The sequence below is a fragment of the Ursus maritimus genome, unplaced genomic scaffold, assembly GCF_017311325.1.
Source record: "Ursus maritimus isolate PB19 unplaced genomic scaffold, ASM1731132v1 scaffold_26, whole genome shotgun sequence".
In the NCBI taxonomy this organism is placed as follows: Eukaryota; Metazoa; Chordata; class Mammalia; order Carnivora; family Ursidae; genus Ursus; species Ursus maritimus.
In genome coordinates this window covers 41938535-41964294 of record NW_024425119.1, presented here as the reverse complement: position 1 = coordinate 41964294, position 25760 = coordinate 41938535, and the positions used below count along the sequence as shown (strand labels likewise).

The 25760-nt window shown below is 55.8% G+C and overlaps 2 protein-coding genes across 7 annotated transcripts in view; both read right to left on the bottom strand.

Annotated features, from left to right (window-relative positions):
* TAMALIN (trafficking regulator and scaffold protein tamalin) overlaps positions 1-6646 on the bottom strand; it is a 7551-nt gene extending 905 nt beyond the window's left edge. The window contains exons 1-8 of one of the 2 annotated variants that reach the window (XM_040642488.1): positions 6353-6646; positions 4190-4239; positions 2545-2599; positions 2338-2440; positions 1069-1162; positions 900-966; positions 620-686; positions 1-194 (exon numbers count right to left, since the gene is read on the bottom strand). The exon at positions 1-194 is cut by the window's left edge and continues 905 nt beyond it. In XM_040642488.1, the coding sequence (XP_040498422.1) occupies positions 1-194; positions 620-686; positions 900-966; positions 1069-1162; positions 2338-2440; positions 2545-2599; positions 4190-4239; positions 6353-6604 (882 nt within the window). In that variant the 5' untranslated portion in view covers positions 6605-6646. Of the gene's footprint in view, positions 195-619; positions 687-899; positions 967-1068; positions 1165-2273; positions 2297-2337; positions 2441-2544; positions 2600-4189; positions 4240-6352 lie in introns of those variants that run through there. The other variant, XM_040642489.1, reaches the window with a different exon arrangement.
* A 7837-nt stretch (positions 6647-14483) lies between these two features.
* The window catches only part of ACVR1B (activin A receptor type 1B), a 34104-nt gene continuing 22827 nt past the window's right edge, over positions 14484-25760 (bottom strand). For all 5 annotated transcript variants that reach the window (XM_040642483.1, XM_040642484.1, XM_040642485.1 and 2 more), the window contains 5 exons: positions 25212-25379; positions 23799-23955; positions 22462-22586; positions 19201-19331; positions 14484-17718 (listed from right to left, as the gene is read on the bottom strand). In XM_040642483.1, coding sequence (XP_040498417.1) covers positions 17593-17718; positions 19201-19331; positions 22462-22586; positions 23799-23955; positions 25212-25379 — 707 coding nt within the window. In that variant the 3' untranslated portion in view covers positions 14484-17592. The remainder of the gene's footprint in view (positions 17719-19200; positions 19332-22461; positions 22587-23798; positions 23956-25211; positions 25380-25760) is intronic.

Here is a 25760-nt window from a genome sequence, read left to right as displayed (position 1 = left end):
GCCCCCGAAGAAACACGTGTGGTAGACGGCGTCGTCCGCGTCGCCCCCGGCCCGCCGCACAGCCCCGCGGGGGCCCCCGGGCGCGGCCAGCAGGGGCCCGAAGGGCAGCGAGCCCGGGAGCAGGCCCGCCCCATACAGGCAGGAGCGCACCGACTCCAACGTGTCGTAGATGCTCGGGTCCTTCACCACCAGGCCTGCCAGGACAGAGGACACGGGGACAGGCGGTCAGACGGCGACCTCCGCTCCCTCCTCCTCACCATGGGTGCGGCCCCTGGCCTGAGCCTCACTTCCCTCCTCTGTAAAACAGGATTCTACACTCAAGTCCTTATGAGGACCACCGGGATGCAGGGGCCCCGGAAGGTGTTTGAAACTGGCTGGCTGGGCCTTGCTGTTCCCATCTGTGAAATGGAGGTACTGGTGCTTAGTAGAAGGCTGTCGTGAGAATGAACTAACAATGTGTGTGCAGTTAAGTAGCCCGGGGCCGCGTTGTCCCCGGATAAGTAGCTCAATAAACCTTTCTTCACTTTGGAGAGGGAGTAACCCCCTAGTTCTGAGGGGGAAGCATGAAGAGGGGGATAGGTAGGGCAAAAGGGGCCCTCTGCACCCCGAGTCCACTCACCATGCACCAGCCGCTGCTCTTGCACCATTAGGGACCTGTATTCTCCCCACTTCTCATAAAGGGTTTGCTGCAAGAGACACCCCCCGCCTCACTGTCAGCAGCCAGCAAGAAACCAGCAGGAGGTGGGTACAGACAGACTGAGGGGTCAGGCAGGACACAGAAGAAATCTTAAAAGCAGGTTGGGACAGGTCAGTGGGCCCCTACAAAAAGAGTGAGGCCTGGAGGGGCAGGGGCGTGGGGAGAGGGGGGCGGAGGCGGGACGCCATCTGGGCTGCTTTACCTTCAGGTACTGCAGACGGGCCTCCAGTTCGGCCTTCCGAATGGACGTCCCATACAGAGTTTCCAGCCTGAGGAGGTTGGGGAATCAACGGCTGAGTGAGCCCCCAGGGTCTGGAAACTGGGAGAAGCTGAGCCCGGGAACCCTCGGACACTGCGGCACCCGGACATACCTGAGAACGTTGCCGGATGCCTTAATGATGTCAACGATCTCTCGATGCCGGATGCCTTCCACGTTCAGGCCATTAACACTGGCGATGGTGTCCCCTGCCAGGCAGAGAGGGGGGTCAGCATCTATTCCTTGCGGCATGATGGAAGAATTCCAGTCCGCTACCCTTTCCAGCTCGGGGTAATAACCCCACACTTCCCGAGCTCCCTCCCGCCGCTCCTCGTGATTGTGGGGAAACCTCATCCTGGCCCAGCACCCCAGCGTAGGGGTCAGGCCCTCATACACCCACACCTTCACCCCACCGTCAGAAAACTGTCTCCAAAGGCCGAGCCCTCTCAGCAATCCTGGGCTGCCCCCGGAGCTGGTTACTTCTGTCTAGCCCACAGGCGGTCATGAGACCCGGCCAAGACAGGAAGGGGTCAGGATGAATAGCGCAGAGCTGGGAACTGACACTGACACTGGCCCCAGGCACGAGAGGCCTCAGCTTCTGAGACCCTGTGCCACCGCAGCACCTCCCAACTTCTGGCAGGGCAGGGCACCATCTCCGAGGGCCCATTTCCCACCTGTAAAACAAGGGGTGTGGATCCCTACTGTGGCTACTTCGGGGATCGGGGGGAGAGTGGGTATGAAGGTATTTTGCAAAGTTACAGCACACCGCTTGGCTACCAGGGGCTGCTCGTAAGTGAGCACGGAGGGGGAGCTTAGGGAAGAAAGTGGTGATAGAATGGGGGGGGGGAGGGGGTGGTTAGTTCCTACGGTCCCAGTCCCCTTCCTGGGACCAGGGACTCTAGATTTGGCCAATCCCAAGGGTCCCCTACTGGAGGCATCATATCATTTCCTTGTTAGAGGAAGTAACACAGGTACCCCAGAGTTGGGCCAGGTCGGTGCGGGATAGGCCCTGATCTCCAATATCAAGCACATCTAATGGAATGTTGCACGTTCCCCAGCTCCTGCCCCGGGCTGGATGGCCAGATTGCCAGGAGGAGTCAAACGGCAGCGGCAGCCTCTGCCATTAACCAGGCCCTGGCTCTGTGCCTAGGGAACCCCTAGGCGTGTTATTGCCCCCATTTTGCAGATGGGACTGCTCGATATCACACAGAAAATGGCAAATTTGCGTGGATCCAAAGCCTAGATTCTACCCATTCCTCTTTTTGGCCTTCTCAAAACAGGAGGCCAAGGGGAATTGATTTCAGAAGAGATTTCTCAGCCCCTCTGCTTGGGAGTAAGGTCATACCACCTGCCTGGAGCCCTGTGTCCTAGGCTCAGACCTCACCTGGTGTGAGCCCAGCCAGCTGGGCAGGGCTGGACTCATGAACCCGGCAGACAAAAGTCACCATCTCCACGCGTTGCTCCTCTCGGTGGTGAAGACCGTAAGTCTGTAAGAGACAAGGGGACCATCAGCCAGGACTGTGGTAGGGGCCAGCCATCCCTCTGACTGGCCCCCCCATCCCTCGCTCCCTCCGTACCCAGCTTCTCCCACCTGGATCTCAAAGCCGAAGGTCTGGTTCTCCTCCTTCTCCAAAGTCAGCACTTTCCTGCAAGGGGACACGGGGGCCATTTCAGGACTGTCAGGGTTAAAAGGAGCTTGGTGGTCCCATAGCGTGGCCTTCCACTGATGGAGGGGTCTGTTCTAGAGCACCCAGGCAGGGCTCACGGTCTCCAGTGACAAAACTCTCATCACGGTTGTTGGAATGCCGGTCCCAATCCCCAGCCTAAATCAGCTTCTCGGAGCCACAGAGAATGGATCTAGCCTCCAGGGCAGGGAGGGAGGCACTGGAAACCTCTGGCCAGGAGGGAATGGACTACCAGAGCTTTTGAGCCACTCCTCCAGCTTTCTAGTGAGCCCTAGAGTCCCGCTAATGGACGGACTAGAAGAGGCCCCAGATTCGGCCCCAGCCCTGAGCCTCTCTACTCCGCAGCCTTGGGGAGAGGGCTGGCCCCACCCCCGGAGGCCAGTCACGAGGCTCAGCCCAGACCACAGCTGCTCCTCCCAGCTGCGGCCGGCCAGCCCACCAGATGTGAGGCTGGGGGGAGGGGAGCCTCGAGGCCGCCCCTTCCCGCACAGAAGGCCTGCCCACTGGACACAATGGTCTGGAGCCGCTCCAGATCCTCGCCTGCTGGGGGAGCCCAGAGTTTCCTCTGCCCACCCCACCCCCTTCCTTCCCGCCCTGCCAGAGGCAGAGTGAAAGCAGCCTCCAGAGGCCCCTTGAAGTCTCAAGGCCTCAGGAAGGCCCTTGAGACCCAGGCCCACAGCTTCCAGCCTGACCCAGATGCCCCCCAAATGCTGAGCAGCAACTCCTAGCCCTCACTTGAGCTCCTCCCCGCTGGGAAGGGAGGCCTTTCCCCCTCTGTGTGTGCGCTGGGGAATAGGGTGACTGAAGTTCTGTGTTACCCCAGTGCTCTCCGCAAGTGTTGGCAAACTTTTTTCTGCAAAGGGCCAGATAGTACATACTTCAGGCTCTCTTTGCGGGCTCCATTCGGCCTCTGTCAAATATTGTTCTTTGTTGTTATTTTTACAATGCTTTAGAAATAGAAAAACAACTCTCAGCTCAAGGGCCCAACAGGCCAATCTGGCTAGCAGGCTGCAGTCTGCTGATCCCTTTTAGAAGCCAGGCCCCGATCTGCATGGGACTCAGCAACGTGGGGCCTGAGGTCAGCTCCTACTTCTGCCCTCACCGCAGACGCTTTCGAAGAGGGCCACCACAGGACGGAAGCAGCAGAGGCCTGAGCTCCTGGAGGCAGGGGCGGCCAGACTCAAGCAGAGGGAGGCAGCCAGGCTAGGGCCTGGGCACCGGGAGCTTGCTGTGGCCCAGAGAGCTCAGGGGAGACCCGAAGACTTCCACTGCCTCCACCTCCCAGATCCAGATCTCCCCAGGGAGGGGTTACTGGCGGGGACTGGGGGTGGCATGAGGAGCACCTGATGACTCAAAAGTCCTTACCTCCTTCCTCTGCCACCCCCTTAACACAGCCCACACCCCCACCTGCCCCTCACTCCCAGGGAGGGGAGCCTGCTGAAAGGAGAATGACTCCGCCTGGGCTGAGAGCGGAGTCGTGCTGCCCTCCACGCCCACCCCAGCACCTCACCCTTGAGGACCAGGGCAGGGGCTGGGGTGCTGGTGACTCACCGCTGCTGTTCAGGACTCTGGCCGAGATTCTTCCAGCGGAATCCTGAGCCCTGGGTGGGAAGACAGAGAGGAAGGAGCAGGTGAGAGGGGGACTGTCCTCAAGCGGATGCTGAGAGTCCTACTCTGAGAGGTCCCTCCCCTAGGCGCCAGCCCTGGACCCAGCACCTCACTTCCTGTCTCCTTCCTGTCTGGTCCCAGTTCCATACCTGCTTTGGCGCCCCTGTAACTCTGCCGAGCGCCACTCCAGCATCACTCCACAGAGTTCTCCCTAAGCCTCTACCCCATAACTGAGACATGGGGACACAACAGTCCTCCAGGGTTCCAGACAGAGGAAGCTCTAAACACTGTGCTAGCCCAGGCGGCGGCGGCGGGCGGGGGGGGGGGCACTCATTAATCTAGATAGAATAGTCTCTACCCTCAGGGTGTATGTCTGCAGGACTCAGACCCCCCAGACTCTGAAAGCTGACGCAGGGGCTCTTTCCAGATGTCCCCAAAGAAGGGCAGGGGGACCCTGGGCTTGCCTATCAAGGTCCTCCAGAGACCCCCCCCAGTTGAGCATGTCCTCCTATTTTCTCAGTCACAGACAGTGACTAGGGGGACCTGGGGTCAGAGACCCGGGTCTGGAGGGCTGGCAATCCCAGCCTGAACATGGGAAGTCAGGGGACAGTAGGGCCAACCCTCCTCCCCCAAACTAGAGGTTGTTTCAGGGACCAACTGTGGATCACAGCTGCAGGTGGCCAGCTGCACCCAGCTCCACCTGGGTTTCTCCATGTTGCCATATATTTTGTTGCTCTCTGGGACAAAACAAACAAAAACCAGACCTCAAACTTGTCCTTAAGTCTCACTATACTTAGGAGATAGATTGGGAGGGTTTTTTGTTTGCTTTTCTTAGTTTTTTTTTGCGGGGGTGGGGGGATGTCAGAGCTGAGGGTTCCTGCCTCCTTGGGGCCCTGGAGCAACCAGTCTCTCTCCTTGCCTAAATTATTGGTCCTTGGAAGAGGCGGGGGCCAGACCGGCCTGGTCCCAAGTGCCCTAAACAGCCCAGGGCCTTCCTGGTCGGTGCCCTAGTTAACCCTCCCCCCCCAGGCTGCCCCAAGGCTAGGAAGAGAAGTGAGCCCTCTTTCTCCAGAACCAAAGACTGGCCTCAGGGGTGGGGGCAGTTCCCAAATGGGCCAGGGTGGAAGGACTGGGCAGCATAGAGAGAGACCCCTTTGTCTTTCAACCCGATTTTCATAAAATGCAAATTCTCAACAAGCTGTTCATTGTATGGGGGGAGGCAAGGGGTGGGGGGGGGTGCTGAGCGGGGAAAGGCCACCAGCCCCCTCTCCTTAACCTGGGTCTGTGTCCCCACTTCTGAGCCCTCGGGTCCCCCCAGGCCAGAGGAAGAGTCCCGCGGAGGGGGAGACTCAGAGGGCGGGCGCGGCTCGCATCCTTCCTGCCCTGCGGGCGCCCTGCGACCCCTCCCACCGCGTCCGGTCCCGGCGAAGTCCCGGGAGCGGTGGCCTCGCGCCCCGCACCTCCTCCGCGGGGCAAGGCGGCAGGCCCGGAGCCCAGCAATCCGGGCGTCCCCTCGGAAGGGTGAGCGCTCGGGAGTCCGCGGCGCCGCACACACTTCCTCGTCCACCCGCCTCCCTCTCCCCGCGGGGCTCTGAGACCCTCAGCGTGTCCGGGCGAGCGGCGGGACCGCAGCCCTAGGCCTCCCCGCTCCGATTGGAGAAGCCCAGGCGAGGGGTCCCGGGGGCCTCGAGACACCTGGGCGCGGGGGGCGGGGCACAGGGGTGCTGAGGGCCAGATGGAGCGAGCCGGAGAAGGGGGTGCTCGGGAAGGAGAGGAGCGAGACGCGACGGCGGCGCGTGGGGAGTGGAGTGGGGAGCCGCTGAGATCGGGGGCGGCGTGGAGGCGGGGGCCGCGGCCGGGGTTGGCTTGCGCCTTTGGAGGAGAGGGCAGAGGAGACTGACCGAGGGCCAGCAGGTTCTGAACGTGTAGGGTGGGCAAGGGCGGGCTGGGGAATTAGGTGGGGGACGCGGTGGCCCCCGAGGAATACGTTGTGGGGTCAGCGGGCACAGATGCGGGATGCTGCGGGGCTGAGCAGGTCTCGGGGAAAGGCCACCGGAGGGTACCGGGCACTGGGGGGGCCGTGGGAGTTGGGGGGTGGAGACGCACCTTTCGGCGGGGCAGAGTGCCCCCGGACACGGCGAGCGCGCGATACAGCTCGGCCGGGTGATAGTCCTCCAGCGCCGCGTACAGCTCGTCTCCGGGGGCCCCAGAGCTGGCGGCTGCAGCACGGGGGCCCGAGGCCGGGGTCGGGGCTGGAGTAGGGGGAGCGACTTCCGAGTCGGGAGCCCGAGCGGCGGGGTCCGGGGCGGCCGCCGCCTCCTCTTTCTGCTGCAGCTTCCTGAGTCGGCGGAGGGTCATGGCTCCGGCGCCCGGCGACCCTCGGAGGAGGCGCTCGCTCCGCGCGGCGGGGCTGCCAGCGGCTCGGGGATGCCAGCCCAGCGGGCCGCGGGGCTCTTCCCTTTATAGGATCCGCGAGCTGGGCGGGCTGGGGGGCGGGCTGGGGGGCGGGCTGGGAGCGGCCTCGGGTGGCCTCGCCCCTAGAACGGCAGGCCCCGCCCCCCGGGGGGCCGCTGCCCGGGAGCCCCGCCCACAGCGTCCGACGCCCCGCCAGGTTGGGGAAAGTCTGGGGACTTGAGCACTCACTAGGGAAAACCTAGCCGCGGAGGAGGGGAGCAGGACATCCTCGGGTGGGGCCGGGGGTCTCCCGGATACCTGAAGCGGTTTGTGTGTGTGTGTGTATGTGTGTGTGTGTGTGTGTGTGAAGGCGCTTATGCACGAGATAAGAAAATTTAGAGATGGATGGCTTTGGCTTTGGCGATTAATGGAGAATCTGGTGGTGGGGGTACAGAAAGGGGTCGTTGTCAGGAGGTTTGGACGCTCAGGGGAAGATTCTAGAAGATCCAGGGGGGCTGCAGTAGACTTTAGTCAAGAAGAGAGTGGCGCCAGCGCAGTGCAGGGGCAGGGGTATGCACAAGGGGGCGGTGAGGTCCCAAAGGAGGTTAGAGATACCCCTGAAACTGCAGAAGCCCCCAGGGAGTGAGGGCCGAGGATTTCCCCTTTGCACAGCTGCCCCAGAAGAGGTGAGAGAGGCTCCCCCACCTTCCGAGGCAAGGGGAAAGGAAGCAGTGGAAACCCAGCAGCCGTGGGTGAGGGTGTAATTCTGGCCTGTCCCCTCAGAAAGTCAGGAGTCCCTTTCGCCAGCTCCTGATGTTGGAGCTCAGACACCCCTTTCCGCAGCAGAAATTTAGATCTTAACTCTGTGTTGACTCATGGGGAGGGGAATGTGGTTGAGCTGAGGGGGTGCTCAGGGCTGGGGGCTGTGCTCCACCATTCTGACCCCGTCTTTGGGACCATCCCCCCCATTCCCACCCTCCCCCCACCCCGCCTGTGTTACCGTGGCTGCCAGGCAGTGGGAGAGACTGGGATGGCCCAGCTGAAGTCTCTGTCGTCAGAGGTGCCCAAATAAGAAGTGAGAGGAGGAAGTGGAAGGCCAGTCTTGGCGTCTAAAGAGCAGCTAGCCACCACAGGGCGTCAGCACCACCAGCTGGGGCCTCCGCATCCCACCATTGGCCACTAAACAGAGGCTGGGGAGGTACTGTCCCCATCTGTCCCCTTCTCCTCCAGTCTTCCCAGATCTGTGTTCTGCCTTTACAGCTGACAGGTACTGAGCGGTTACCACGGGCCGTCCGCACTGACATGTGCTGTGTTACATACATGTTAACTCACTCGGTACCTCACAGATGAGGAAACCGAGGCCCAGAGAGGTTGAGTAACTCGCTCTAGGCCACTGAGTGGCAGAACCGAGACTCGAACCCAGGCAGCCTGGTTCCAGAGCCTGCCATCTTAACGCTATGTGATGCTGTCTGCCTCAGTTCCCCACTCACCCTACATTTCAGCCCTGCTCTGGGCCAGGTACCGGCCGGGCACTGGGGTTACAGAGGCTCTGGTTACGCGTTCACGTGCTGTGTCTGACGGCCGGCGTGAGGAGTACGGAGAGCCAAGTGGCCATATCTACCTGGAGAGGCCAGGAAAGGCTTTCTGTCTCCTGTCGTCTGTCTCAGGCCACGGGTCTCTCTCCATCTCTGTGCTTCTGTGTCTCCTTGACTTGTGTCTCTGCCCCAGCTCCAGGCCCCTGGGGCCCCAGCCCCTGCAGGAGGTGTGGGTGGGAGGGGTGCTTTGCCACCCTTCAGTAATTAGCACAAGTCCAGATGGCAGGATGCTTGTTGGGGGGGGTGGTGGCAGAGGGTGGATTGGGGACTGCTGGGAGCCAAGAGCTAGCTCCCTAGTGCCTTCCTCTCCCTCCTCCCACCTCCCCCTTGGCACCACCAAGTGGCCATCAGCTGAGGGGCCGAGGGGGTGTTGGTGGGGAAACATGGGACTGTATTGTGAAGCATGAGCACAGATGGACCCCTGGACCGTCTGCTGCCTGCTCCTGACAGACGGCATCTGCGGTGCGGGTGGGGGTGGGGTGGGGGATGGGGACGCAAGAGGCGATGGTTTCTATTCTCTTCACTCCTGTGGCTGTCCCTGATGGGACCAGCAAAAGGGCACCAGCAAAAGGGCACCCATGTGGGAAGGATCACCACCCCAGCTCTCACAGAGGGCGACCCGACAGACACCGCCCTGTCTGAAAGCTAGAGAAGTGGACGCTCCGGGCGTCACAGCACCTGTGTCTCAAGCCCCGTTAAGACATTCCTCCTTCAGGCTGACATGGAGGCAGTCTGCAGGTCAGTCTGCCTTTCTGCCTCCAAGTGAGGGCGCAGCCCAGACAAGTGAAGTTCACACAAGTTTCCCCCTCCTCCAGGCAGAGCTCCAGAGAACCCCAGAGTAAGGATGGGCCCAGGAGATGCAATTTCTGTGAGGCTCATTGCACGACTTCCTCAAACCCTGGAATTGGAGAGCTGGAAAGGAAGGGCCTCGTGGCTCAGTGATGATACAATGCGGTCCAAGCACTCATTGAAGGGAGGAGGTAAACTGAGGCCAGGGAGGAAAGATGGTGGCAGGACAGGCACCAGAACCCACTAGATCCAAGGTCTCCTGACTCCAGGGACTATTTAATTCAGCAGCTGGCAGCTCCCCTGAGAGCTGAGATCTGTGCCTGCTTCCTGCTCCCAATCTCATCCGTTTCTCCTGGGAGGGGAATGGGGAGCCCAGGACGCCACACTGTGGGGCAGTGATGCCCTCTGGTGGCCACGTGTCTCTTGCTGGAAAATCTTCAAACCAGTGTGAAGGGCTGTCTGGGTCGCGCCAGACTCCACCTGGAATCTGAGCAGGGCTTACGGATCTCCCACATCTCCTCTCCTGCGCGAGAGGGTCTGTGTCCCACTGAGATGCCACGCTGCACTTTGGTCACCGAGCTCTGGAGTCTCGCCGCTGTCACAGTTCAGAAGCTATGATTTTGATCTCCCCCAGGGCTGCGGTGCCGCAGGTGAGATTCAACAAACAGAGGGCAGACAGCTGGTGGGCCTCCTCTGTGCCTAACCTCCACATGCCAGATCCGCGGGGCCCCTGAAGCTTTGGCTTCTCCCACCCTCCTCGACTTCCTCCTAAGCCTGAGTCTCTTGTCTAGCATCTGTTCTCCCCATCCTATCTTCCGCAGCTCCTTAAAGCTCGGGGGTGGTGGGGCGGATGGGGGGGGAGCATGTCGCCTGCTGCCTGCAACTGCGTGCGAGGACACCTCCCTCCGGGAGGCCTCCTTGCAAAAGCCCCAGGCTGTGGCTCCTTAGACATCTGCACTCAATCTGTATCTTACCCCCGAGCCAGTCTGTCTTTCCCAATGAGCTCCCAGCTTCGCTTACTTTCCCTCCAGCTGCCCGGGCTCTTCGCTCTCAGGATAGGGCTTGCTGTCTGTGGCAGGAGGAGACCGAGGAAGACCCCTTCTCTTTTGGGACAAGCCCCTGCCTGCATACCGAACAGTCCCCAGTCCCCAGTGGAGGAAGTAGGGAGAGCTGAATCTTGTCCTCACCGCCGGGCTCTAGGGTACTGTCAGGAGGTCAGGGGCACTTGGGGCAGGAGCTCCAGTCACGCAGGCCGCTCTGGAGTCTAACTCAATGTCCGCTCCGGCATCGTCATTTGGTCCCAGAACTGGGAGGATGCAGAAGAGGTCACCGAGACTCCTCTCTGGGTACCGCCGCTGCTTCTGAGCCGGGGAGGCGGCAGAGAGAGAGGGCCTGGGACTCAGCTGGTGCTCTGGTCGGGAGTGAGGGCCTGGGCCCCTGGCTGCATGACACCGAGGGAGGCAGAGACAGCCGGTGGGCAGCTGACTGGGCAGGGAGCGGTTGTTTTTCTTAATGGCCCCTATTGCCCAACAGTTTCCACTGGATCATGTCTGTGTGTGGTGCCAGGGCCCAGGGGAGCCCAGCAGCTGGGAGGATCCAGCCCAGCCCGAAGAGCCGATTCTGGGGAGTCTGGCAGTAAGGGCAAAGCAGATATGGCAGCTGATTTGCATTGGATATGGGTGGCCTCTGGGTCTCGTCTGGCCAGAGGCCTGGGACCACCTTGCCTCTTGGGTGGGGGTGGCAAGGGGTCTCCGACTTCAACAGGTGAGAATGACCGAAGAAGGGAGGGTTAACGGCCCAGCTTTTACTCTACCTGCCTCATTTCGGAACATGTAGAGAGGGCAGAAAAGGGCAGTTCTGAGGGCCTCGGACACCCCAGCCCTCCTCCCTCCTGGCACAAACAGCTCCTCTGGTCCCCGCTTCCCTCTCCCAGGCGACGGTGACGGGGTGATGCACCCAGCTTTCCCCCCGCCTACTCCGAACTGGCTTTCTCTTTCCCTCTCTCTCTGCTTTGGGTTATGCCCCAAGCCTGTGCCTTCTACCTGGCATCTCTCCCATCCCTCCAGCTGTTCCCATCTATCACCGTCACAGCGGTGATCTTCCGGACACGAGCACGATTACCTCATCCCCTGCTGAACGCTGTCCGCTGTCCGTAGCCTATTCCCTCCACCGGGAAGCAGGGACCTCAGAGAGGTTTTGACTTACAGGCGACTCCACAGACACACGCTACTGAGACGCGTTTGGAGACCGAGCCCAGACTTGCACAGTCTGAGAGAGCTGTCACAAGTGATGGCACTGGTGGCCCCCAGGATGAAGTCTTTTTTGTCTCGGCATGGGACAGCCCCTGAAGACTCCCTCGCTGCCGCTCTGGCTCCCTTGCTCTAGCCACAGCTGAGGACATCTGTGCGTCTTGAACGGTGACACGCTCTGACTAAAACCCTCTCCTCAGTCAGCAGGCCAATGCCTACAACAAAATAGAGATGTCACCTCTCTTGATCCCAGTTTGCCGTCTGTCCTGGGCTCCTGGAACATTCTGATCAACCCGTATCCGAGCACGCACCTCGCTCCATTGTGGTTATGTCTGCTAGTCCAGGCCACCCGTCAGGGAGCCCGCGCAGGGCAGGGACTAGGCACCCCGTCTGTGCTTCCATGACACGTTACATATGGTTCGTAATGGGACTTGCCAGAATCTGCCTTATTGTTCTTTCTGTACAAACCCTCTCTCTGCCTTGAAGGGCAAGGACCATCGACTGCTTGTCTTCCTCTCTGCATTACGTGTTAAGGTTGCTCAACAAATTAGAAAGCCTAGTCTATCCGATTGTTCCTTAAACCTTCCTACCCCACGAGCCCCCATCCATGGCTCCCAGGAGCAATCCCAGATGGACCCAAGGCTCTCTGCCATAGTCCTTCAATCCCATCCTGACCACGGGATGCTTAACGGCTTCCAGGGTGTGATGCCAGTTGTCTGGTTGAACCCGTCCAGATGTTGCTGTGAAGGTATGTTTCGGATGTGATTAACATTTAAATCAGAATTTGAATAAAGCAGATTACCCTCCATTACGTGGATGGGCCTCATCCAATCAGTTGAAGGCCTTCACAAACTGCAGTCCCGAGGAAGAAGGAATTCTGCCTCCAGAATGCCTTCGGATCCAAGACTGCAACATCAACTCTTCTCTGGATCTCAACCTGCCGGCCTGATTTCAAACCTGCCAGCCTCCATGGTCATGAGTCATTTCCTTAAAATATTCATCCACCCATCCATCCATCCAACCATCCATCCATCCATCCATCCATCCATCCATCCATCCATCCATCCCATTGGTTCGGTTTCTCTGGAGAACGCTAGTACACCATTCCTGGCTAGATCCAAAGCCTTCTCCCCGTCCCGCCACCTCCCTTATGCATCCCTCGTATGTTCCTGTCTCTTGAACTCTACTACTTTACTTTCAATTTTGTTTTGGTTGGATTTCGCAAGCATGTTCTCTAGACTGTAAAGATCAGAAGACAGGACCTGGTGGGGACAAAAATCTACAATGTGTGAAATAAGTGATACACTATTCAAAAGAATTCAGGTCTCCTCTGTCACGGGCCTTACAAAGATGAAACTTGGTTAGTAACCTTCAAGGGCACACAAAGGGGTACCACGACAGTTGCCATTCTGATTTTCAGAATGGTAACGAAGCTGCAATCCATAGCCTAGGGAATTTTAGGTCCATGCCTGGCAAGATGACTGATTCTTCTCAGGATGGCTTTTCAATGGGGTAGAGATTCCCTACAAGCCACTACACCTTTCTTTCAACAAACAGGTACAACAGCCACAATAATACCTTGCCATTTCAGAATGATATTTGGACTTCCGCTGTTATCTCTGTCCACAAATGAATTATGGCAAGGGCACAAGGACAATGTAGTTAGCAGCTAATCCAGGTTACTGGGATATGTGCCAAACTTAAAGCCAGCTTCTAGAGGTGAGTTTCTTGATTTTCTCCAGCCCAAGAGTCTCAGATGAGAGAACAATGGAAAACCCTGGATAACAATCAGGATTTTCATTTTTGAGATTTTATTTTTAAGTCTCTACACCCAACGTGGGGTTTGCACTCAACCCGGAGATAAGAGTCGCACGCTCTACCGACTGAACCAGCCAGGCGCCCCAACGATCAGAATTTTTAAATACTGACAGGTTGGAGCCACGAGCATATCGTCTGGTAAAACTGAACAGGGCAAACACGTACGGTCCTACACTGAGTTCCAGAGACCAGCTTCCCGTGGACGGGACGAAGGAGAAGGCGGCTGGGCTTCCCTCAGCCCATGAGATGAGATGGCAGTCCTGGGGTCGTCGGACGTGACCCGCAGGAGTCCGGCGCAGTGTGACTCGTGTTGCAGTCTACGTGCCGGTTAACGCCTGGATGGGATGCTGTGTCCCTCTGGCCGCGGGCTCCGGCGAGGCTCAGCGCAGCACGGCTGGCACGGCGGCGGACCCGCGCGGGCAGGACAGCGCACACATGAAGGGGCCACAGTCTGTGGTGAGACACCCTGGACCCAAGGTCTTCTCCACCCCGTGAGCTGCAAGGACAACTGATTGACGCCCACCTCGTGTGCTGTTTGAGGATCAGAGCCCTGGTTACGCACAGAGCGAGTCTGCCGCGCTGCCTGGCAGAGTGTCAACGTTACTCAATGACGCTAACTGATGGTGACCGAAGGGACCTCCCAGGGAAGACACAGTAACTGCTCTCAGCCCCCTGCGGAGAAGTCCCCCCGAGGCTGCCTGGCTCCACGCGAGGAGGGGCTTGCTACTGAGCAGACAGCCCTGCGGGCGAAGGCGGGGGCCTCCCAGGGCGTGGCAGGGGGGCTGCAGGGGAGCCCAGTGCCTGACACCGATGGGACTAGGCGACCTCCAGGGTCCCGGCTACGCCTGAGCTTCCGAGACCTGAGGTCCGGCTATCTGGGTTCCCGTGGCCTAGAGGAAGGCATTCACCGCCACCCCCACACTGAGAAGCCAAGCAGCCGCAGAAGAGTCCCATCTCAGAGTCACCTGCGTGCCCCCAATTCCCATCTATTCTCTCACTGACAAGGGGGCGAGCACAAACCCAGCAGAGCTCTCCGGCTGCCTTCAGGACGAGGCGCCTGGTGACGCACCAGAATCAGGACCCTCTTTTGTACCGAGGAAAAGGCTAACGGGCAAAAGCGGATACAAAGCCGAAGAAAAGACGTATGGTTTGCCCTCTGCTCCCTCACACAGGCCAGGCCGCCCCTTGTGTGTCAGGGAGGGAAGACCCCTGTGTTCAGACCAGCTCCTCTTCCGATGACGACATGACCAGCTGTGACCGGTGCAGGCATCATTCCCAGCAAGCGGGAGGATAGCAACACCGCCCAGGAACACCTGCCCCCCTCCCCTCGCCCCCGGCAAGAGCTGGGCAGTCAAGTCTACACACACGTAAGACAGCGGGCACCAGAGAAGCTCTGTGAATAAAACTTTAATAATGTACAGCAGAAATTGGACAGGCTCATTCTTATATTAAAACAAAAGATTTCCTATATTACAACTTATTTACATTTGCATACTGAAGAGGTAAAGTGTCTAAGTGGCTATTTTACAGTCCTTTCTAATAAAATGTACAAAAACAAACAGAAGTACCGAGAATGCCGTTCGGGGGCCTTGATGGCGACGTAAGAACGGGCTTGGACTTGGTCTGTGAATCCAGAATCCAGAGGTGCAGGTAGCCCTATGGATCAGGGTTAGCCCCAGGGGCCAAAAACCACGGCTTTAGGCTTTAGTTTCTCCCCAGCTCTCCAACTCCTAACTCTTGGTGTTAAGAGCGGTGGGGATGGGGGTGGGAGCTTCCCAAAAAACTGCTCAGTCTTCCCCAAGGTGTGGTGAGGCCAGAAGGGGCCCCGGGGGACCAGGCTAGCGGCTCGGGAGTCCCTGGGTCGAGGAGTGTTGGCAGATCCCAGAGGCTGGTTGTGACTGGGGCACAGGAGTCTAGTCCATCACCGCCTCTACCCTGCCAGGTTCTGCTGCGGGGCAGACAGGCAGGGGAGGGCAGGAGGGATCAGCAGGGGTGGGGAAAGAAGGTCCCCCTAATGACACAATTGGTATTGAAGGGAAATGAGTCAGTAGCCAGTAAATTGGCCCAAAGGGTGAGGCGAAGATCTCCTTTAATGCAAGGAAAGAAGCAACACACGGGACAATAAATAGGAAGACCAGGAGCGTGTGGCAGACCATGTGAGCAGGAGAGGCTTGCCCCTCCTCCACAAGCTTTGGCAGAGAATCACTGGGCTGGAGGCGGGCAGGCTCTCAGGCTGCATCCATCATCTGCCTCCCCTGGGGGCAGGAGGGGGCTCAGGACGAATGCAGTGATTGAGGGTCTCGCTGCCCACCGCCGGGCTCTTTGGGGTGGGGAGGCATCCCGCTCCTCGGTGGTCTTCTCTAAGAGCCGTCATTCCAGGCTCAAAAGGCTCTCAGAACCAACTACACAAACATCTGGTCTTGAAACAGGCACCCACTAACTTGAATCAGCCCCTCCTCAGTGCTCCAAGAGGGGGACACAGGCCTGTCTTGCTCACGTAGGCACTGCAAGTGCCCGGCGCACCACCGGCACTCAGCAAACATCGGCCGGAGAAGGGCCTGGAGGAAAAGGTGCGACCGCCTGAACGATGCACAAAAGGCTCGGGCCCTGATGCAAAAACCACTCACAGAACTGGGGGCTGGGGGGGGGGGCACAGTGCAAGAGAGACTAACCTCCAGGGCAAAGAGGGAGGCGCTCTCGCTGCTCAGTGGGAACAGGCTCAGGTGCGAGGACAAATATTTCCAGTGTGGCCGAGCTCTGTGCGTTTGACTGGAGCTTTGTTTTTTTTTGTTTTTTTTTGGTTTTTTTTTGTGGTTGTTTTGTAGGAATTTCTTTAAAAACAAAGAGACTGAGAGGTAATCATCACATAGAGATGGTTTTCCTTTTATAAAAACTTAACATTAAAAAAAAGTTAAAATTCAGACCCTTCCAATAAAAGAAGAAAGAAAGAAAAGAAAAAAGAAAAGAAAAAAGAAAGAAAAGAAAAAGAGGGAAAGAAAGGGAGGAAGAAAAGGAGGGAGAGGAAGGAAGGAAGGAAGGAAGGAAGGAAGGAAGGAAGGAAGGAAGGAAGGAAGGAAGGAAACCAAACCACTCCAGTTTAAAAGTTATGGCTTCAAAGTGATTATACACCTAAGATACGCTGAGCAAACCACCACCCACAACCGTGCTTCTAGACGTCATTAAATACTATACTCAGGTTAAAAGAACAGATCTGGCTCGGGCTGTTCCCCTTTATAGGGCCCCTGAAGTGGGTGCAAGTCTCACATCTTCCCTCCACCGTGATCAGATAATCCAGTAAAAGACCCATGCAGATGCCTCCCCTCCCACCCCCGACTCCCTCCCTACTCTTTGCCCCCCTCTCCCTCCCCACCCTAAACCCATCACCACCAAAAATATACACTGCTGTTTCCAGAATCTGGGATATGAAAGACAGATGTGACATTCCAATCTGAGTCCCAGGATCTGGGCTTCAAATCCCTTGGCCCTTCCTTGATGCCACTGAGGACGATGCCCTTGGGCTGGCTCATTTCCCACGGCTGCCACTGACCGCAACGCCCGAGACTTCTGCCAAGATTCTTTCCCCGCCCACCCCCGCCTCACATTTGGACCCCAAAGCCTCGCCTGACATGGACAACTGGGCCAGCTTTGGTTCCACAGTCTGAAATGGAGGTGTTGACACAGGGGCGGGCGGAGCAGCCTGCTGGGCAGGGAGCCCCACTGTGGCATGGGGGTTCCGGGGGGGAGGGGCCGGGAGCGAGACCTCTGGGAGGGGCACCAGGGAAACCGGACGCTGCTCACTACGGAACAGAGGCACCAGCACGCAGAGCCGGCGTGACGGCCACGCCCCCGACCTGCACATGCAGAAAGCTCAAGCAGGTAAGTGCGCACCCACAGACACACACATACGCACACACGTGTAAGGGCGTGGCACGGACCAGGCACAAGAGGGGACGCACCTCGGCACATGCACACACACGGCTGGACAGACAGGTCCCCCCGGACGTCCGCGGGAGGGAGGAGGGGAGCCCGGGGCCCAGAGCTGCCTGTGAGAGGGGCTGTACTTGCGGCGTCTCTGGACCACCTCGGAGCGCTGGGGCTGGTCCCTGGAGGAAAACCCTCAGTGCTGCTGGGCGCTGGGCACTGGCGACGCTCGGCGTCTCCTGGGTCCTCCCAGGCCGCCCGTCACCGCTCCCGGCCGCCCTCCAGATGCACCGGGTTTTGCGGGACCTCCCACCACACCAGTTCGAGTTGTGGCATCGAGTTCTCCGCACCGTTCGCTCTCAGAGTCTCCATGCCGTTAGGAGGTAAATATAAAAGGTGTCTGTGTCTCAAACCCAACATGGGAGTGAGGGAGTCTCCCGGGCTCGGTCCCTCTTTCGGGCCAGGGCTCCTGGCCACAGAGGGCTGGGCAGAAACGAGAGGTAGGCCTCCATCGTACGCTCAACACGGCAGCTCTGTGTAGTTCCCGCTGCCCAGGGCTGCGTGCAGGGGAGGGAGAGGCTTAGATCTTCACATCTTCCTGCACGCTGAGCTGTGAGAGGGTCTTCTTAATGCGCAGAGCGGTCAGGCGGGCCGCGCCGTTGGCGTACCAACACTCTCGCATCATCTTCCCCATCACCCGTAGCGCCTGCGCGGGGAGACCCAGACTGGCGTCAGTCCCACCCTCGCCCCGGGAGGCCTTCCCGACCACCTGCTCGGAGCCTCCCTCTCCCCCGGCCCTCCCTTCGTCGGGGGGCCAGGAGAACACTGTGCCTGGAGAGGGGAGGCCTGCCCCGCAAGTGCTCTCAGCCGGCCCATCACCGGGGTGCCCTGCGTGGGGTACCCGAAATAGCCAGGACTTCGAAAATCACTTCTGTCAGGTTGGAGAATCCATCTGTAGGATTCTGTCCTCTGTGTTGTTAAAGTCACACAAGAACCGGGCACAACGGGGACGCAGCTCAGCGCGGGCGGGCGCACAGCGAGACCCCACGGCTCACGGGCAGACACAGACCGGGGCTGAGAAGCAGCAGGAAAGGGGCCCCTGAAAGCAATCCTGTCAGAGGCAGAAAGCTACGCTGCTGTTGCCTGGACTACACAGGCGGCCACCGTGGTCAGGCCAAGAGATGGATTTGGAAGGTCGCCTACGGACCCCCACTGGTTACGGGGGGCCACAGAAGTCCCCAGTTGCTACCCTAGGCCAGTGGTTTTCAAAATTTCAAAAACTGACTGAAGGGCGTGTGGGCTGGGGGCAACCGAAGACCAGCTCTTTCAGCCTCACCCTCGTCCTCGGAAGCCCCGACCCAAGGGCTCCGAGGAACATTTTGGAAAATGCCGCTCTATTACGCAACAGGGAGACGTCACCTCAACCGTGAACTAAGAGATTCGGTTCTTAAATGCACAAATGCCCTCTAGTGGTTCTAGTCCCTAAAAGCAGGGCCAAAGAGGCCCACGTGGAGTTGGCTCGGCCAGCCCTGCCCCCCCCAAGACTCGAAGACCCCAGAATGCCATGCTTATTAGGAAACGTGTATCATAAATTTGCCCTTAATTCCCCCCCTCCAAATGCTGTCCCCACCCCACCTCAGCTGCCACCTCTCCCAAATTCCAAGTCTTCACACCCTCCCCTCTTCTGAGTTTTTAGAAAGGCCACCTCCCTCACAGACATGTCCTCTCGCTAAGTACTGTCCTGCTGCTTTTCAACACCCAGGCTGGGCTTCTTTCATGGATGTTTCTTCTCGACTCTTAAACAGAGCTCAGCACAGCCCTGGGGTTCCAGAGCCATTTTCTAGTTAGACAGGTCTAACAGTTTCCGCTCCATTTTTCTGTCTCTTGTTGACTAGACTACCTCTCTTGGCTTGGTCCCCAAAACATAGATTTTTCTTCTACCAGGCTGTCCATTCGCAAGGGGCCCCTACAGAGCCCCGGACAAGGCCCCACGGCCCCACAGGGCTTAGTACACAACAGCACGTGGTAGCGTATGACTGACACACTCGGGGGTCACCTCTGGGCACGGCCTCCTTGTTGGGAAACCCTTTTCTCCCCTTTTTTGTTTTTTTTTAATTAGGAAACCCTTTTTCTAAAGTAGAAAAATCAGGCAGATGGAAAAGCCACAGGAGGCAGGGAAGCTTCCTACCTCATAACTCTGCCACCAGTTGGGGATGTTGGGACGTAGCTTCTGGTCACATACGACCTTTCGCATCTCTTCAATGGAAGGGTCAGAGGGCACTAAGTCATAATATGGCAGCTGGTATTCTTCATGGACTCCTGGGAGAAAAGAAAATATCCACCTGAGTTATCAACAGGAGGAGGGCAGTACTCAGAGACCTATGACAACACTCACACTGTGATCTGTAAATACCACTTCCCGCTAAGAGGAGCTGGGGCTCCTTGGAGAGATGGGTGGGTTCCAGGAATGGGAGAAGAGACACACGAGATTAGCCAGGAACATCTTTTTCATACCAAAGCCAGCAGACTATCAAAGACGCTAAGGTCATACCAAAGGCATCGACTTAGAAAGCTCCCAAGTGGCCAAAGAGGAGAACATTTAAGCGAAAGTAAGACTAATTAATCACTGCAATGAAAGCAAATACTTTACAGCCACCAGTTCATATACTAAAAAAAGAAGGATGCCAAAAACCTCAGTCACCTCTGTAGGGTGAGAGGGAACAAACTCACTGTTTTGAAAAATGCTAAATAAATGGAAACAAGCAAGTATTTTTCCTGCCTTCCCTATTCAAATTACGTATCTTGGTAACCAATTAGGGGAAGTTTCTCTTTAAAGAAGAGATCTAGGGGTGCCTGGCTGGCTTACAGTCAGGAATTTGAGCTCCGTATGTGGAACAGAGTTTACTTAAAAAAAAATTGTTGAGGGGCGCCTGGGTAGCGCAGTCGTTAAAGCGTCTGCCTTCGGCTCAGGGCGTGATCCCGGCGTACTGGGATCGAGTCCCACATCGGGCTCCTCCGCTATGAGCCTGCATCTTCCTCTCCCACTCCCCCTGCTTGTGTTCCCTCTCTCGCTGGCTGTCTCTCTGTCACATAAATAAATAAAATCTTAAAAAAAAAAAAAATTGTTGAAATTTAAAAAAGTTAAAAGAAAAAAAAAGAAATCTAGCTAATATTTGAGGACTGACAGTATCAGATTATTGGCATTTTTCCCCCGTTAATGAATTTGGATTTGGACAATGATCACTGATTGCTGTTAACATCACAAAACCACAGAAAAAGAGAGATAACCAGCATTATATGCCCGGTAACAGAGCAACTTTGGGGGAACAATTATGTATGTGGGGTGTGTGTGTGAGATGCTGGGTGTTACATGTAGCTATCACAGGAAATCCACAGGAAGAGTAGAACAGGTGAGTGCCACGAAAAGGGTAACTGGCAAAATCGAGACAGGGTAACTACAGGGCAACGGACCTGGATCCTCCAATGAAATCAGCTGCAGAATAAAAAAAAGTGGAGGGGGAACCCGGAGATTATAAGAGACTTACGATGTGTGTTAATCAATTGCAGTCAATGGACATTATTTGAACCCTAATTTGAACCGTTAAAAAAAAATCTGGAGACAACTGCGGCAATCTCAACCCAGACTGACGTTAAACGGTATTACTATTCACTTTTTAAGGGTGATAACAGTTCTAGTTTTTAAGTCCTTACCTTTTAGAAGCTACAAACTGAAGTACCTTCCACAATAAAAAGCTAATTTAAAAAATCCAATGTAACTTTCCCATGCCTTTTTCTAGGAAAAATTTGACTATTCTGAGCTAATGGGGCAGATTTATAAATAGGGTCTGACTTGGTAATCATCTAAGGGGTAGCTGAGAACCTACGCTCTGGCCTCAGTCTGCCAGTGTTTGAATCCTAGCTGATCAGCTGTGTGACCTTGGACAAATTAACCTAATTTCACTGTGACACATTCTCATCTGCAAAATTATGAAAATAATAGTACCCACCTCTTAGGTTTTGCAGTACAGATTAAATGAGTTCATGCATAGCGAGTGGTGAATAAATATTAGTATTATTAGAATACTTAGCCCCAACTTCTGGATGGTGTGAGAAAGAAAAAATTAACTTATTCACAGTTTAAGACCTGTGTGACCAGATTTTTCTTAATCTGTTTTATCTGTATACAATGATCAAAATTTTTAGGGGCGCCTGGCTGGCTCAGTCAATAGAGCAACGTGACTCTTGATCTCAGGATCATGAGTTCAAGCCCCACATTGAGGGGTAGTTTACGTAAAAAAAAAAAAAAAAAAAAGTTAGATGTGCAATTCCATGAATAATACCTGGGTGCCTGCTCCATCACGTGCATGTTCCCAAACATATGAGAGATGGAAAAGGGCAGTAAAACAGAAGAGCATTCTGCTGGAAGACCTACTGGCTCTTTTAAGTTCATTTAATTTTAATTTGTTTCATTTCCATTGACCTGGAATCTTTTACATCAGAGATTAACGGCTGAGGGAAAGGTTCTAGCGGTTCTGGAACTTGTTCACATGGCAGAAAACTCAGAAGTCATTGTGTCATACCGACGTACTAAGCCAATGATCCAAAACGTCCCCTGCTACATCTGATACTACCTTCTACTGGACTCTGACATGCGTGAGCAGGTGCAAATGCTAACGGTGTAAGAAAAAATTACAGAACAAAAACACTCCTTTTGAGAGAATTCTGTATTAATAGACTTTCTGTTCCAAATTCAGAAATTAACACGATTTTATCACTGAAACCCCAGCAGTGTGGCCTGAGAGCTGGTGTCAGAACAGACCTCCTCTCATGTAAAGGCGAGCCCCTGCTTTAGTCCTGTGCTGTTCCTTCTGCCCAGGGCTTTCCCAACCTCCAAAGATCAAGAAGGACAACGTGTTGAAAAACAAAAAAAAAAACCAAAAAAACAAGCCAAACAAGCTTCCAGAATGGTGACCACATTGTAAAACACTATTCAACAGGGGCACCTGGATGGTGCAGTCGGTTAAGCGTTCAACTCTTAATTTCGGCTCAGGTCATGATCTTGGGGTCCGGGGACTGCGTCCCAAGTCGGGCCCCATGCTGGGTGTGGAGCCTGCTTGAGAGTCTCTCTCCCCCTCTCCCTCTGCACTCCCCCAACTATGAGCGCACGCGCACGCGCTCTCTCTCAAATAAATAAAAATAATTTCAAAAATAAATTTTTTTTAAAAAAGCACTACTCGATAGAGTCAACACACCTTTAGTACAACCATCTCCAAGATCCCCTCATCTCTGATGAGGACCCTAAGTGTGATGGACTCTGGCACTAGACACCCAACAGGCTGTAAAAGGAAAGGAGGCAAAGAAAGACCGGCAGCCTCAGGTGAGCACCCTCGGGTGACCCGGCAACCTGGACCGGGAGGCAGGAGCAGGAGAAGGCCAAAAAGAAAGGTACCTCCGGAGTTACATCTTCGAGCAATCTCCCAATACACAAGCCCGAGGGCATAGATATCCGCACATTTGAAGGAGTCGAAGTGCTTCATGTTAATGGTTTCGTCGAGCACTTCGGGGGCCATGTATCTGCAACAGCAAAGGGAACAGGATCACGCGGAGAAAAGGATGCTTTCTTTGTTCAAATCCCAGTAGTGATTCAGGGGCCTCTGAATGTGGAATGGCATCACCCCAAGAATGCCTCTTGGGGAGGAAGGAAGCGATCAGTGCTCTCAATTGCAGACTCCCATGTTCTGGATTCGAATCTAAACGCTTCGGCAGAGGCTGGGTGACACCAGGCTGCTCGTATTTGTACTTCTATCTTTTAACCATCGAGATGTATTTGAAGCATGTTCTCATGTCTTGGCAGAAGTGTCTGTACTGTGGACCCCAGGGCAGTAACAATCCGTAATATCTGGCTGCGGCCGGGGTCTTGGACTTAACGTAGCCGCAGTGATGGGCAGAATTTAAATTTCATCCTGAACTTCTGTTAACTTAGCTAATTACAGATAAAAATGAAATTAATTCTAGACAATCACTGAAGTCTTCCTCAGTTGATCAGTACCACTCGAGCCACTCTCCTCAGCCCCCAGCCTCCTCCCACAGGAAGGCCAATCAGGGGTCACCTCAGGCCTGACACTTTGGGGCCTAGGTAGCTGCACTCATTCAGGTCAAAAGGAAGGGGGAAAGCGGCAGCACACTTGAGTGAAATCCACTGAAATCTGGCAGATAAACAGACCTCCTCTTCTGTCCCATCACCAACTCGTGAAGTCAATCTACAATCAGAATTCCTTCCTTCTTACTTCACTTCTCTGTATGAAGTGGGAGGCAGGCCCATAATCCTAAAGGTGCCCCCATCTCCACCCTAGATCACCTCTGCTCGAGCTCGGCAAACCTGCTGTCTGACCCCCAAGCAAGACATACCCCTGCCTCCTCAGGTCTCCGCGCAAGTACCCCTTGGGACTTCACATGCCCCCTCCTAGTCCCAGCGAAGCCTGTGGCCCGCCCCCCCTTCCAAATCGTTCTCCAGATTCTCCTTCTCTGCTGCCTGCCCCTGCCCAGTACCAAGAACAGCTACGCGTCTATAGTTCTCTAGAGCCATGCTCACGGCCCGCGTATCTGTCAGATGCAACCAGCACAGCTTTCCAGGGTGCGGAGTGGGGCTTCAATTCAGCTTTTGGCTGTTGGAGCGCAAAGGCCACACCTCCTCTACGCCTCTTTCTCCTCTGCAGATGGGAAAGGGCACTCATGTGCCCCTCGGTACAAGGGTAGGGCAAAGGCAGAGGCCTGGGGCCTTCCTACCGTTTGGTCCCCACCCTCTGATTTGGGGCGATGTCGATGGTGTCCGTGACCGCGTCATGGCGGACAGCCAGGCCCAGGTCTGCAATGGCGCACATGCCATTCTTCTTCACCAGGATGTTCTTTGACTTTAAGTCTCGATGAGCAATTCCAGGCTTCCCTGGCAGAGAAAAAATAAGGATCTTTACAGAGAGATAGCATAAATGTTAAAAGCGTAAGACTCTGCAGCCAGACTGTGTGGGTCCGAGTTCTGGCTTTTCCTCCCACTAACCCGGTAACCCTCAAAAGGCGACTTAGGGGGCGCCTGGGTGGCACAGCGGTTAAGCGTCTGCCTTCGGCTCAGGGCGTGATCCCGGCGTTATGGGATCGAGTCCCACATCAGGCTCTTCCGCTATGAGCCTGCTTCTTCCTCTCCCACTCCCCCTGCTTGTGTTCCCTCTCTCGCTGGCTGTCTCTATCTCTGTCGAATAAATAAATAAAATCTTTAAAAAAAAAAAAAAAAAAAGGCGACTTAACCCGTCTGCACCTGTATTCTCATCCATCAGCTGAAGCTACCCAGTCGTTACTTGACAGCAACGTGAGGATTAAAGGCATTAATGTAGGTGAGTGAAGAGCGTAGAAGGCATGCGTATTAGCGATTCTCACTCCTCCTCCTCCTTGCCTTTCCCTGAACTGATATGCTCCAAGATAGAGCTGCTAAGGAATTCCAAGAAAAACTGCTGTACTGGCTAGGTTTTCACCATCGGAGAGGCGAAGATAAGGCCTGCTACTAACACCACAGGGGCTAGGAACAGGATCGAACATTAATGTTTGGTTTTTGGTCAGGGCCGGCAAGAGCCATTGCCCTGGCCAACCAGAAATCAGGGAGCGCCGCACACCTGCCACCTGGATGAGAACCATACCCCACAAAAAGCTGATGTCACAGTCAACACGCAAGGAAGCCTGAGGTCTGTTTCCTCCAGGAGAACTTTCCTAGGTTAGTAAAGCCCAGGGTCTAAGCCACCATGCAGTCTGTAAGCCAACTGTCCCCAACAGCGAATGTGTGATGCGACATTACCAAACTGTGCTCCTCTGCCCTAGCTCCCTTGCTCTTCTGGGCTCTTCTTTTACATGTGTGTGGTGGACCTCTGGCATGACAGAACACTCAACAATCATGCCAGGCCAGTAGATGACAAACAATGGAATCTTTATGTTCTAGAGCCCCTGAGGGAATTCTAAAGACTGAGGTGAAAAGACCCCACTGGAGACACCTCTTGTTCTCAAGAAAAACTCAAACCCCTCTCCCTTAGACCAGGCCACAGTTCCTGAGGCCCACCTCCAACTTCCTCAGTAAAAGGAGTTCTGGAAACTAAATCAGGATGGTACCGGCTTTCAAAGTCTACTCAACTTCCCTGGCCTTTGGCGGGGTCCACTCACCTTGGGTACCCACAATCTCCATGTGCAGGTGTGCCAGCCCGCTAGCCGCAGACAAGGCCAGCTTAATCATCCCCTCGATTGTCACCGTGTATCGGTTCAGATAATCAAACAGCGAGCCATGCTCATGGTAGTCTGAGACGAGCCACAGCTGTGTCCAGGTGCCGTTATCTGCAGAGAACCACAGAGGAGTTCTGGGAGAGGCACTACTACCAGCAAAAAGGTTGAGGGAGGAAAAAAAGAATTATGTGAACACGAACTCCAACCACACTCCTGAACTCACGCTTCTTGTCTCCACTCCTGAGAGCTCCCGAGGCTCCCCCTCTACACCCGTTTTATCTACACCTGTTCACCAGTGTGGGGGTCCAGGAAGGACAGAAGAACGACATTCCTTCTGACACGTGCTCCCTTATTTCTTGCAGGCGGCTGTCAGAGTCTGAACAGGACCTACTCATCTACTCATTAGACCACGACCGGCTGCACCCACCGCTGCCGAGGAGGAAGGCCTCGCAGACCCTCCTCTGCGCTCCAAGACCCTGCGAGCACAGCCCG